This window comes from Ascaphus truei, chromosome 7 (assembly GCF_040206685.1).
Source record: "Ascaphus truei isolate aAscTru1 chromosome 7, aAscTru1.hap1, whole genome shotgun sequence".
Classification (NCBI taxonomy): domain Eukaryota; kingdom Metazoa; phylum Chordata; class Amphibia; order Anura; family Ascaphidae; genus Ascaphus; species Ascaphus truei.
The window spans coordinates 49,111,018-49,125,465 of record NC_134489.1 but is presented as its reverse complement, the minus strand read 5'-3'; the positions used below and the strand labels follow the sequence as shown (position 1 = coordinate 49,125,465).

Here is a 14,448-nt window from a genome sequence, read left to right as displayed (position 1 = left end):
TTCGACAGGCATTGTGGGGACAGATGTTTCCATACTCTCCCACATTACCTAGGTCAGGACACTGACTGACCCCATCAACTGGGCAATGCTAGAAGTAACAGCCGTTTTGTGCTGCCTAACAGTCCACAGAATTTGATAACCTTGCCTCGCAGCAGCTTCTTCACGGCATGTGGCTGCTTGCTCCAGCCATATGGCAGCTCGCTCCCTTATCTGGGCATTAATGGCTGCCCTGGACTACAGGTGGGCAAGGTGTCCTACTATGTCCCTGAACCCTTCCCTTTGAATATCCATTAATTCCCACTGCATCTCCATCATGGCAGTTGATGGAGCTACAGCAGAAGGTGGCCTTGGCCGGGGACCAGCTGCAGGAAATGGCAGGGGACCAGCCGCAGGAGTTGGCCGGGTAGCGTTCGCAGGAGATGGCCAGTTAGCAGTCACAGCAGAAGGCCGGGTAGCAGTAGCAGTAGCAGGAGAAGGCCTGGCAGCAGTTGCAGGTGATGGCCGGGGAGCAGTTGTGGGCTCATCCAGAGCTTTACTTGTTCCTCAAGCTACAAGTATATGTAGGAACCAGTCCTAAATCTGGTGCATCAAAAAAATTTTTTTGATAAAGCACCTGCACAGCTGAAAACGCATCAGAGGATCTTTGTTCTTGGATATGTGTTGCTCAAGAGCACAATAAATTGTTTTTTTATCTCAGCATCACGTCCAGCTTTTTTCATCTTTTGCTGTGCACCGCCATTCTTTGGATTTCAATTCGCTCCTCAGGCTCACTGATCTCTGTGAGGACAATGTTGAGCTCCTCAACCTGGACCTCTTCTGCCATGTCCACCTCAACCTGTTGCTCTTCAGCAACTGACAGCATTTCGGGCCAACCGCGTCTGCTGTCTGTAAGATGGCCCTGAAAAATAAATACATCATATCAAAGACATTCATAGTAAACTTGAGTACAAATGAGAAAATTAGGATTGATTTCGTAGACCAAACAGCCAAACATCTCTCTTCAAATATAGAACATATTAGCAGTAGAATATAAAGAGGCCCTGATCCAGAGACTGTTGCTAAACTTTAGAAGACCTTTACTCACATGCACATGAATGACAACTGAGGCTTGCTATAGTTTAAGCCTTTTCATTTTGCTATATCATTTAGAGTAAGGTCTAATTTCAATGTATATTCTTGCCAATACGTGACGTCAGTGCAAAAAAAAGGGGTGTGTTAATAGCGCTAATGCTCTAAATACTGTACTAATTAGTGTTACTAATACACAGTAATAAGTAACAAAAAAATTATACATATAATAAGCAAGGCTGCCTGGAAAAAACTGACCGATGCAAGTCACACAAAATGACATATAACAAATAAAATCCGGCGCCTGAAAAATGCCAAATTATCAAATTATGGAATCTGACCATACATGAATGTCCAGTCTGGATGATCCAAGATCCTCAGATGTACCACGGAGATGATCTCACATGGTGTGATATCATCCCTGTGGTACATCTGAGGATCCCGGATCATCCAGACTGAACATTCATGAATGGTCAGATTCCATAATTTGATATTTGGACACTTTTTCAGGTGCCGGAATTTATTTGTTATAATAAGTGACGTCAAGTACTTTAAAAGGGATTACTTCAAACATGATTACTTTGGCTAACATAATAAGTCTAGAATGCATTTATCCAGGACCATGATTTGTAGGACACAGGTCTTTTGAGGGCACACATGTAAACATGTCACTTGCGTTATTTCGCCAAGTACTGTACTCCTCGCCTGTATGTCTGAGTACCCTGCAAATAAGACGGTAATGTGTGTTTGGATGTTCAAGGATGTGTCTTAAGTGAAATGTATACATTAGATTGATATATAGTGTATTATATTGTCACTTACCAGGTATCTCGAGATCCCCAAGTCCACAAGGCCAGGTAGTCCCACTACCAGTGAGTGGGAGATGACGGAGCTGACTCTCGCCTCCATACGGGTCAGGTGCAGGGGCTCAGGTGGGCCTCTGCCTGTCCTCTTGGCTGCAGCTGCATGATCACAAATGTTCTTCTTCACTTTGGCCTTCCTGTCCACCCATCGCTTTTTCAGGATCTCAATGATACGGACAGTATTGCCCAGAAAGTTAATGCGCAGCCGAATGCGCCCTCACATATGATGCTTTTTGCCAGTTGTGGTCTTCTGACACATAGCACCCAATAAATGAGTAGTTACCCACAACTCCTTCAATAAGGATCTTCATCTCATCATTACATTTTTGGCACCTGATCATTGGTGCCCCAGTAGAAGTTGCAGTAGCCCTAGCAGAGGAGGTAGAAGCCTGAACAACCATCCCTATTGTTTTGCAGATGAAAATCACTGAGGTTTGTTGTTAGGCAAGTGTTTTTATTTAAAATTGTAACATACTCATGGGTGCGGAATTAAGGTCACACTAATACATAACACGTCATCAAGTAATGTGACATTAGAACGTTCTTTCCCAATGCGCATGTGCAGTGTATTTTTTTTAGGCTACATTAATCCCTGTCTCATCCAGGTATCATTACATTGGTAACAGACCTTAATTTTGCATATCATTAGTTTTATGGGGATACCTGTCAATAAGAAGGAAATTAAGGTCCGTTACCAATTTCGGGAACGTTACTTTAGTTGTACTAAATTAGCGCACTTCTGAGGACATACCTCTCAAATCTATCAGAAGTTTCAACCAAATCGGTGCAGCTCCCATCTTTGAATTATTTTTGTTTTTAAGTTTGTGTGTTCTCTCACCACAAGACAAACACCTTGACCGATCCTGACAAAACTTTTAGGGTACTTTAATGCCATCCTAACTTAGATCTGCCAGAAGTTTCAACCAAATCGGTACAGCTCCTATCTTGGAATTATTGTTTTTTTTAACCGACTGGATTCTTGATACAAAACATTAAATATATTGTTTTGCAACTTGTACTACATTTTCTGACACTCTGCTTTTATGGTTTCAGATAAATTAAATATTTAAAAGGAAAATAAATTGAGAACCACATTAACAAACAACACTGCACAACAACAACATCTAGATGGCAGTGATAATTATTCACTGCCCAAAAGGTTTTTGATTGTTTTTCACGATATATACGGTGTCAGATCTTATCTTGGATTAAACGGGGTATGGATGGAAGGGCAGAAAGCATAATTATGTCACTGTATAAAGCATTAGTAAGACCACACCTTGAATACGGAATACAGTTTTGGGCACCACGCCATAAAAAATACATTATGGAACTAGAAAAAGTGCAGAGAAGAGCCACCAAATTAATAACGGGGATGGAAAATCTGATTTATGAGGAGAGGCTAGCTAAATTAGATGTGTTTACATTAGAAAAGAGGCATCTAAGAGGGGATATGATAACTATACACACATATATTCAGGGTCAATAAAAGAAGCTTTCAAAATAACTATTTGTACCAAGTGCAGTACAAATGACACGTTGTCATCCCTTTAGGAGGGAGGAAAAGAGATTTCACCAGGAAAAAAGGAAAATGTGCTTTACAGAAAGGGCAGTTAAAATGTGTAATTCATTGCCCATGGAGACTGTGATGGCAGATACATAGATACAGTATCTTTAAAAAAAAAAAAAAAAAAAAAGGATATACCAAATAAGCATAACATGGGGAGGATAGTGAGACATTATTGGAGTCAGGAAGGAATGTATTTTTTTCTTTTTATGAGACATTGGATAATGTTTCACTAGGGTTTTTTTTTTTTTGCCTTCCTCTGGATCAATATATACTTTAAATACAATTATAGGATAAGTATATGTCTTCTAAATGTAACATAGGTTGAACTTGATGGACATATGGATTTTTTTCAACCTCATCAACTATGTACTGTATCTATGTTCATACATCACGGCTTTCGTGAAAATAATTAATTTTGTGTGTTTTTTGTTTTTCAACTTTCGGAAAGTTTGTTGCAAATCAGATTGTTACATGAAGTGTTTTGCAGTTTGTGATATTATATTAAACATATTTATTTTCAATACGCAATAATGTCAGAGTTGAAGCGGTATTCAGTATTTACATTTTTGTTTAACTTCAAGACAGTGCTTGATCATTGTGGCAGACAATACAAGGTCTTTCTGGAAAACTTCTTTGCCGGTGCCTCGACTATCAGTGGAAACTAGGCTTATTTATTGGCTCATATAAAACCACACAAAAGTATGAGAATTAAAGTGGTCAGACATTACTGTTTTTAACTGAAGTTTGACAATACAGCTCAACCCCCTTATAACGCTGTGCTTGGGGTCCAAAGAATCACATCGCGTTATAAGTGGATCACGTTAGAAATAACATACAAATGTTTGCATTGTATAATAAAGTATTTAAAATACCAATAATCGTGTTGTAAAGTATTCATAAATACGAAAATTGGGAGCCACCCTTGCATCGCATTATAAGCGGATTCGCGTTGTAACGGATCGCGTTATAACGGGGTAGAGCTGTACTTGGACAATTTCATGCCAAAATCCACAAATTAATAGCATTTCAAATTCTGTTTTGCCTGTGTTTCATTCCGTGTTATGAATCGTTGTCCTATTATGTTTAATTGCTCATCACACAACATGGTATAAAATATAGCGTTTTCCTAGTTATTTAGCACTACTAGTTTTGTAGCTGGAGTATAGTCCCCAGTTTCTTTTAATTGAACGCTAACAGAAAAGTAAGAGTATTGTTTGTAGGTGGCACCTTTTATTCTCTGCCCCCTGAAGAATCAGCGCTTGTTTCTCTTCTTCAAGATCTGGTCTTTCTCGAGCTACGACAATTCCCAGTAGCTGATCCTGCAATCCTTCAGGCGTTATCATAAAATTTAATAAAGTAACCTGAATGATAAAGACGTACACAAGTAATATATTCAATGGGAATGTCAAAACTCACAACAATATTTTGTTTGTATCTTATTCAAGTAAGTATGTATTTATGTCTTTATTTACTGTATATAGCTCCATTAATGTACATAGCGCTTCTCAGCAGTAATATACGTGACAATAATATAAATAATATAAATAACACATTAAGGGGAGAATTGCTTCAGACATAAAAGTAATATTTAGGAAAAGGAGTCCATGCTCTGAAGAACTTACAATCTAATTTGTTGGTTGGAAGAACGTACAGAGACAGTAGGAGGGCATTCTGGTAAGTGTGTCTGCAAGGGGCTAAGGTCAATGTATGAGGTGTTAATTATCAGCCATGCAGCTACGCATATGCTTCCTTAAGCAGGTGTGCTTTAAGGTGGGTCATCAAGGTGGATAGAGAGGGTGCTAATCGGGTATTGAGGGGAAGGGCATTCTAGAGGTGTGGGGCAGTCAGTGAGAAGGGTTTAAGGTGAGAGAGGGCTTTAGATACAAAAGGGGTAGAGGAAGACATCCTTGAGCAGAACACAAGAGTCCGGATGGTGTATAGCGAGAAATTATTGCTGAGATGTAAGAAGGAGCAGAAGAATGTAAAGCTTTGAAAGTGAGGAAGAGAATTGAGTATGTGATACAGGATTTGATAGGAAGCCAGTAGAGGGATTTCAGCAGGGGAGACTCTGAGACAGATTTCGGAAAGAGTAGAGTGATTCTGGCAGCAGCATTTAGGATAGATTGTAGGGGAGACAGATGAGAGGCAGGAAAGAAAGACAACAGGAGGTTACAGTAGTCGAGACGGGAGAGAATGAGAGTCTGTGTCAGAGTTTTTGCAGTCGAGCAACAGAGGAAAGGGCATATCTTGGTAATATTGAGGAGGAAAAAACGACAGTTTTTTGCTACCTTTGAATGTGAGAAGAGATTGTGAGAGGGGAGTCGAGTGTGACCTCTAGGCAGCGTGCTTGGGCTACTGGGTGAATGATAGTACTTCCAACAGTAATGTGGAAGGAGGAAATAGGGCCAGGTTTGGGAGGAAGTAGGAGGAGTTCTGTTTTTGCCATGTTAAGTTTAAGTTTAGTTAAGGCTTAAGTTTTGTTAAGTAACAAAATGAAACCACTACTTTGAGTTGAACCAACATGTTTGAACTTTCAAAAGCATTATTTCTAATTTGTTAAAAAAAAGAGCATAATATTTAAATGTGAACTTTAAAGTAAGATAAACATCAGTCAAAAAAATATGCAGTAAATATGAAAGTATTTCAGTTGCAATCATTATGTATGTGATAAAAGAATGGTCATCGTGAATTAAGTTCAGGATATGAAATATATATATATATATATATATATATATATATATATATATATATATTTGTTTATACATAGCACTTCAGTATACAGTATGCAGAATTTTGAAGGTGCAAATCTCTAAACCATGGAACTTTTTTTCATGCCTTCCAAAGCTTACACTGGGATTCTTTAGTGCACAAAGTTAAAAGACATAACTATAGACCTCAAGTGCAAACAAAATATCCTTTATTTAATTTTTCTAATCAATTTGGTGTTGTCTTTTCTCCATGAGGTCACAAAATCAAATAGTCCAGAGTTTTATGCAGATTACATTTTAGAACTGAGGTGGCCTACTGTAATGTTGACGCAGAAAAAAACAGTATATATACTGTATTACATGTCAATAATATAAACCAACCTTAACAGAGGTTTCAGGTAAATAGTGTGGATTCCTCAGCTTAGTTGTAATGTAGAACCGAAAATCAGGAGCATATTCAATTGTGGAATCTCCAAGTCGGATGCATATGCTGCCTCCTTGTTTAAATGTTTGCTTCAGCAGAAGAGGCTCTAGAATAGGATCCAACTCTTCTCCCACATTTTCCAGCAACACTACAAGAACATTACAGGTTAAACCATTTCTGTAAAATTTTTATTGTTTCTAAATGAGCTAAGTAAAGAGGGGATAATTTATCAAAGCCTTGTGGCTGCACAAAATGGTGCAACAAAAACCTCAGATTTAATAAATAGATAATATTTCTTTAGGATGCTGATGACTACCCAGGGGTGTCGCATTGCAAACTAAAATAAAAATTCCACTGCAGTCTTTTTTTTAAATAAATTTAGTGCAGCACTTTGTGTACATGGGAAACTTCGTCGGGGTCATGTATATAAAGTTATGGAAGTGTATCTAGACACATTGCTCTGTGTCAAATGTAATAACTTTTTTAAACAAGTGTCTTGCATTTAGTACAGATTGTTAGTAAGAGTAATTTATGTCCAGTAAGACCTGGTGGAAATATTTTGATGCATGGGACATCTAGTAACTCATCCTTAGCTCCTCCTATAGCAAACTCCAAATATCCCTAGCTGAGATGAATGGAGCAAAAGTAGTGAAAACTACCTTGATAAATTGCTTCTCAGAGATGCATATTTAAAATGCCTCACTGAACCTCTATTTTATGGTGGTTCTCAAACTTTGGTCACTGGACCTCTGGTGGTTCCTAAAGACCTTTAGGATGCTCTCTCCTGCAGTCTGATTTTTCTATCACTATCAAAGTCTGGCTTTAAGGTACAGGTCCAGAATTTCTCATGTACATGTTATACGAATAAAAAAATATATTGATGGACATACTGTAATTACATGTACATTTTATCATGCTCCAAATGATTATTAACATTTGAGAACCCGAGCTTTAACCATTACATTGGTCGAAGTTCTGTGGCCTTCTAGTCTAGCAGTTACATGGTTGCAACCCTTTCCATAATGTAAAGAATAGAAGAAGCACAAAAAACCCCCAAATGATAACGGCCAGCAGCGTGTCGGGCCTTAACATCCAGTGGACATCATAATGCCACTAAAAAAATTAAATTAGACATACAGTATTCAACAAACCATCTTTCCTGGCTAATTATTTAAACCAAATAAATGTATAATATTATATGAATAATATATCTATTGTAAGGGGAATATTTCATTTGAAGCATCAAATGATATAAAACAAGTTAAGTACATCTTTAGAAACAGTTTATAAGTTTTTAAGAATAAAATATGCATTTTAAAAGTAAAAACCGCATTTTTAAAACAAATGTAGTTTTAATGAATGCATAAATATGCCACACCTCACAGAACAATTAAAATAAGCTAATTAAGAGAATTTCCACAAATTAATCTTTGGGCATGCTAATTTTACCACCTGCTGTTAATATAGCTATTAATTTGATTAATGATCAATATGAAATTGGTAGAAAAGATGCAGTACGCCTTAATTCCGTAACAACATTGTTCTTAAAAATAGGCTTTTTAAACTCTGGTTAACTGTGCCACCTACTGACTTCTTTAAAAACAACACATTTGCTACCTTTGTCATTGTCGCTTACCAGGAGTACCAAATTGGATGCAGTTCTCTAATGTTCTCACAAAGTCAGGGTCGCTTAGCTTAATTATATGAAGGCTGTTGGCCTTTTCCATATTCTTCACCCATTTATTTGCTTGACCCTGTGGATCAATCATCAAAGGCCACCGCCTTCCATTCCTGAAATTGCATTAATATATGCACTTAATATTTCTTATTTATACATTACACTCTTTACATATTCAGCCTTCTATGTGGCTTCTTGACTTCAACCTCTCTAGCCTTCAATCAAAACAAAGACATGACTAATGCAAATATATTTAGCTAGATAAAAGGTGACAAAGTCTTTAATCAGTCTTGTTTTTATACCAGAAAATAAAGTAAAAATTATCAGATGACATCTTTAATAAAGAACCCTCGCACAGTCAAAGTTAAGCTTATGTTTCCATTAGCCTGGCATCTGTTTGACAATAATAGCAATGTTATGATGAACTTAATTTAATAAACTTTGCTAGAATAGAAATATACATTGGCAAGTGAAAAATCTGTTTTATAATAGGCAAATCTTGATTCTCTCCAGAAATATATAATTAACTTTAAGCCTTGGAGTGCATAATTATGTGGTCAGCAAAGAATTCCCTTGAATTTCAGGTTTGTTTCAAGTTGCGATACCTTTTAAGAGACCAACATAATAGTTATTTATACTGTATATGTAGTCATGAATCTCTTCCATTTCTTGGTACAATATGTCCTAAAGGCTACGAAGATATTTCATCCTAAACAACGGTAGTGTAAGAGGTAAAAGTTAGTGACGCTTCCCTATAAAGGAAAGGGTTAACTAGTTTATTATTTGGTATACTGCTGTACTAGGCTCTTAAGAGGTAAAAGATATAGTGATGTCTTGTTAATTGGTGTACTGCTGTACCAGGCTCTGGTTTAACTTGTAATGAAAGCCAGTAGGTGCACAATGCTGAAAAATATTAGTCCTTAGTGCTAAGGGGGGCTGGATACAGAATAAAGGGGTCGGGTGTGGGGGGCTTGTAATCTATGTATTTTTAACTGCAACATGAGCTGTGATTGGTTTAGGATCATAACTAAACAAAGGCATAAAACTATGATGCCTGGGGGGGGGGGGGGGGGGGGAAGGGCGAGGTTTCTTCTTGGACGTGAAGGTGCCAGGACCTGTTATTGTGTTCCCCGCTCTCCCAGGACATCATAAAATGAAGGGGTTCCTCCTGAGGTTTTGGAGCGTTATCTGTACTCCAGCTAATCGTTTATGTAAGCGTATTATCACCAATAAAAGCTAAGTACTGTATATTAACACTATTCTATTTTGACTGTGGTTCTGACTCATAATATTCTCTGACTGGAATCTGAACTGAAGTGTTAGTTTCATATTAGCAAAACAACTACTAAAGGGCATTATCACCACCTGTAATGAACCAACTTTTTTGCAGGATCAAAGAAACACCTAGAACTCTACACTATATTACATATGAGAGACTTAAGCAGTTATTTAACTGTGTGACTGCAGATGGGGAATTAGAAACATCCACTGACATCAATGGAAGTTTCTGTGAGGTAGTGCCCCAATCAGCAGTATCGCAAAATTACTGAATAACTCCATTATGGTGTAAGACTAATCCCTAGATTGTATAATGGCACACTGACAAATGTGAAGAAAATCAGACCAGTAGATTATATACACTACCATACTAAAAACATAAGTATTTTGGAAAATGATTGGTAGTATTTATCAAGCATATTCTGGAACTAAATTAAAGTAAGAGAAGGATTTTCATCCTGCATTTTTTGGTATGAATACTAAAACAAGTGTTTAATCGTAAAATCAAGGGCAAAGCTTCTCACTGAAAGATACTTAACTAATGACTTTTTCTGAACACCATGCAAAACATATTGTGAGGTTTGGAGATAATTAACATATAGACTTATGCAACATAATACCTCCTTCAAATTCGAAAAAAGGTCTGTCGCCCATATGAATATCCGGAGCCTGCTGCCCAAACTAGATGAACTAAGGGCATGGTGCCTTATGCATAAACCCAAAGTCATTATTCTCACAGAAACATGGCTAAGCCCTTAAACCCTTGATGCAAATATCACCATTCAGGGATACTACATTTCTAGGAAAGATAAGTCAAAGAGAGGAGGAGGGGTGTTATTTTATACTGCAGACACCTTACAATTTAAGCTGCTAAATTGCCCCCCAAGCCCACCCTCTTTTGAAATCCTAGTTGTCAAAATTTGCCTCCCCTTTTCTAAGCCCGTCTTGATTGCTGGCATCTACCGCCCCCTTAAAGCCCCACTACAGTCCCTGACAGATATCCCCCAGTTGCTTGGCTCAATTTCCTCTCTGAATGAGAAGAGTGAGCTGTAAGTACTTGGGGGTTCCAACTACAACTGGCTCGATCCTAAAAACAACAAAATCCAGATACAACAAAATCCAGATACAACTCAAATCACTTAACCTAATGCAACTAATTTCCCAACCCAATCCAACAAACCTGAAATCTCACAGCCATTCTTTGCTAGACTAGATTCTCTCCTCTAGTCCCAGCAGAATCCAATCCTCTGGAATCCTACCTGACATTTTCAGTGACCATGCAATAGTGTACTGTGTAAGGAAAATCAAACCACCCAACAAAGCCTTAAAGTTCTCCTCACTAGAAAATTTAGAAACAACAGTTTCTGGCTGATCTTACCAACTGGTACAGAATCGACTTAATTCCCGACTCGGATTCTCCACTCGACTATTTCCAATCTGATTTCTTAAAACTCTGTGATACCCATGCTCCACTACGCAGAATAAGAGTATGGAGGGTCCACCTTCCGTGGGTTACAACCGACCTTATGGCGCTCTACCATCTTAGGGATGCCTTGTGGAAAAGCTACAAAGTAACTGGCACTACCAAAGATCTTAATAACTACAGATGCCTGTGGAATATAGGCAAACAAAACGTAAAAGCACAGTATTACTCTGACAATCTTCACCAGAATATATCAAATCCAGCTAACTTCTGGAAAGTCATCAACAATATATTCCAGCCATCTAGCCATCAACAACCATGTAATATCATTAAGGAGGATACTGGATACTGGAACTGGGACAACTTACTGGTGCAATATTCCTAGATTTTGCAAAGGTTTTTGATACTGTTGATCATGTTATCTTGCTAAACAAACTCCTGTGCTCTGGAATATGGAAGCATGTTTTAAAATGGTTTCATTCCGACCTATCAGGTAGATCCCAACATGTGTCTATCTAGGGCTCTAACTCAAACCCCTTGGACATCACCTGTGGAGTCCTGCAAGGCTCTGTTCTGGGGCCCCTGGGGATCAATGATCTTCCTACAGCTTGTAAGGGAGCTTCAATACACATGTACAGTGGTGTGAAAAAGAAAGAACACCCTCTTTGAATTCTATGATTTTACATATCAGGACATAATAAAAATCATCTGTTCCTTAGCAGGTCTTAAAATGAGGTCAATACAACCTCAGATGAACAACAACACATGACATATTATACTGTGTCATGATTTATTTAACAAAAATAAAGCCAAAATGGAGAAGCCATGTGTGACACGGTGTAATATGTCATGTGTTGTTGTTCATCTGAGCCTTGTTTTGGGAAGCAGGGAAATCAGTGATCAGGGGTGAAATCATTGGCTTCTCCATAAGACGCAATAGAACGCTTAGCAAGAAATTTATACTAGCAAATGAAAACCTAACTAAAGCATACGATGAATACAAAACAAATCCCTCACCTACCCATAAACAAATACAGATGCAGCGGACGCTATTCGAACAAATCTCGAAATGGATTTCGAGATTTGTCAGTGATCCGCACAAGTTTTGGGGGTCCCTGCTGTGTGAGTCCTACTGGGGTCTGCCTCGCAGTAATAGACTCGCAGTAAGAGAGTCTAGCGGGGACCACCCGAGGGGCCCCAGACACCCGTGGGTACCCAGGGTGCACTGTGGGGCCTGTGGACACCCGTCGGGACCACCCTGGGATCCCCGCTGGCCTATGGTATTAATACTGTGTGCAAAAAAATTAAATATGGATTTATGTGGGAGTACAGGGGGTGGGTTGTGTTTTGGTGGTTATTACATATTTTAATTTTAATTTTATTACTAGTGTATTGTAGCAGGGGGTCTCCAGAGCAAAACCTTGTTGATTTGAGGTCCGGGGACCCCCTGCTTCCTGAGATACAGGCCACGTTATGGGGTGCCGATATCTCCTATGTATGTAAATGTCTCGCGTCACGTGATCGTGACATTTCAATGCATAGGAGATACCGGCACCCCATAACGGGGCCTGCATCTCGGGAAGTAGGGGTCCCCGGACCTGAAATCAGTGCGGTTCAGCTCCGGAGACCCACTGCTACATTACTGTAATGTTTAAAATGAAATAAAACCCGCCTGTGAGAGGCACGCAATTAGAGTGACTGATTCAGCCTCTCTTACTGTGCATCGATTACAGAGAGGCAGACCCCGGTAGGACTCGCACAGCAGGGACCCCTGCTGTGTTAATCTGATGGCCATTATGTCTATCCCGGCAAAACTTGTGAATATATCTCAACCTATGTTTGAATAATGGCCGCTGCATCTGTATTTATATTAAAAAAGGAGGAATTTGAATCGGTAGCCCAGGAAAGAGAAGAAACCAACCTCAGTTATTTTAAATTTAAACTGTATAAATATGGCAATAAATCTGGGAGACTCCTGGCCAACCTAATTAGAGGCTCCAGACCTCAGAACCTCACTAGTTCAATAAGAGATAGAAACTCAGGGAACGTTTTCACCTCACAGGAGGATATAGCCAAACAATTTGAGATTTTTTATAAGGACCTTAATTCCCCAAAAAGTATTTCCTCCCAAAACAAGAAGACTTTTTGGAGTAAAATCTTGCCCCCAAAAATCTCAGATCAAGCACGAGCAGATTTGAATTATCAATCCAGGAAACTGAGGTTCAAAAGGCAATCAATGTCTTAAAATGTTTAAAGGCAGCGCCAGATGGTTTGCAGCTGAATTCTATAAGACACTGGGTGAGAATGTGGTAGACCCTTTAACGAGACTATTTAACTGTTTATTAAATGGTGACGAATGCCCTAGTAGCTTTACGCAGGCGGATATCAAAGTAATTCATAAGGCGGCAGAAGCCCAGATGATGTGGCTTCATATAGACCAATTTCGCTACTACAGTAAACATTGATTATAAATTATATACAAAAGTTCTGTCCGAAAGATTAAAAGTCCATCTACCATCTGTAATATCCCCAGACCAAACTGGGTTCACATGGGGAAGAAACCCTACTTCAAATATTAGGAAAGTGTTTGATGTGATCCAACAGGTATAAAACAACATGACTAACGTGTCCCCATGCCTTGTCAGTCTGGATGCTGAGAAGGCCTTTGATATGGTAGTGTGGGATCATTTATATACTGTGTTACAGAAATTTGGGATTGTGGGTGAATTTGAGAATGCTATTAAAGGGATTTATACCAACCCAAGAGCTAGGGATTTTGCGGGCACCTTTCCTTCACAAATATTCGATTTACAGAGAGGGACTAGACAGGGCTGCCCACTATCGCCTCTACTGTTTGCCATCGCCCTGGAACCCTTGGCTATCTATCTGAGGAATTGTAAAAAAAAATTGAAGGGATTAGGATAGGGAATACTGAGATTAAGTTTGCCATGTATGCGGACAACACTTTATTGTTCATAAACAAACCCAAAATCGCCTTCCCTGTTATTCTAGAGACTCTAGATATTTTTGATTCATTTTCAGGCTACCAAATAAATATTACACAATCAGAAGTCCTGAACATAGGATTAAACAAAATACCGATACGGCAAGAAAAATGCCCCTTTATAATAGCGACTAGCAATATAAAATACCTGGGAATCTTGATCCCGTCAAATCTAAAAAAATATATGATATTAATATTAGTGCTGGTATAGCCAAATTATGCAAAAATCTCAGTATTTGGAAACATTTGCCACTAAGTATGCTTGGGTGTATAGGTCTTTTAAAAATGACAGGTATTCCAAGAATGTATTATTTGTTAATGATGTTACCACTATTACTAAGAAAAAGAGATTCACAACGATTAAATAGAGAGATATCAAGTTTTATTTGGGGAGGTAAGAAACATAGAATCAGTCTGGCAAAACTGAAATTA

At 38.5% G+C, this 14,448-nt stretch overlaps 1 protein-coding gene across 1 annotated transcript in view; it reads right to left on the bottom strand.

The window, feature by feature from the left end:
- DNAH7 (dynein axonemal heavy chain 7) overlaps window positions 1-14,448 on the bottom strand; it is a 330,067-nt gene that overhangs the window by 93,072 nt on the left and 222,547 nt on the right. The window contains exons 46-48 of the mRNA XM_075610041.1: window positions 8,270-8,424; window positions 6,591-6,781; window positions 4,729-4,862 (exon numbers count right to left, since the gene is read on the bottom strand). Of these exons, the coding sequence (XP_075466156.1) occupies window positions 4,729-4,862; window positions 6,591-6,781; window positions 8,270-8,424 (480 nt within the window). The remainder of the gene's footprint in view (window positions 1-4,728; window positions 4,863-6,590; window positions 6,782-8,269; window positions 8,425-14,448) is intronic.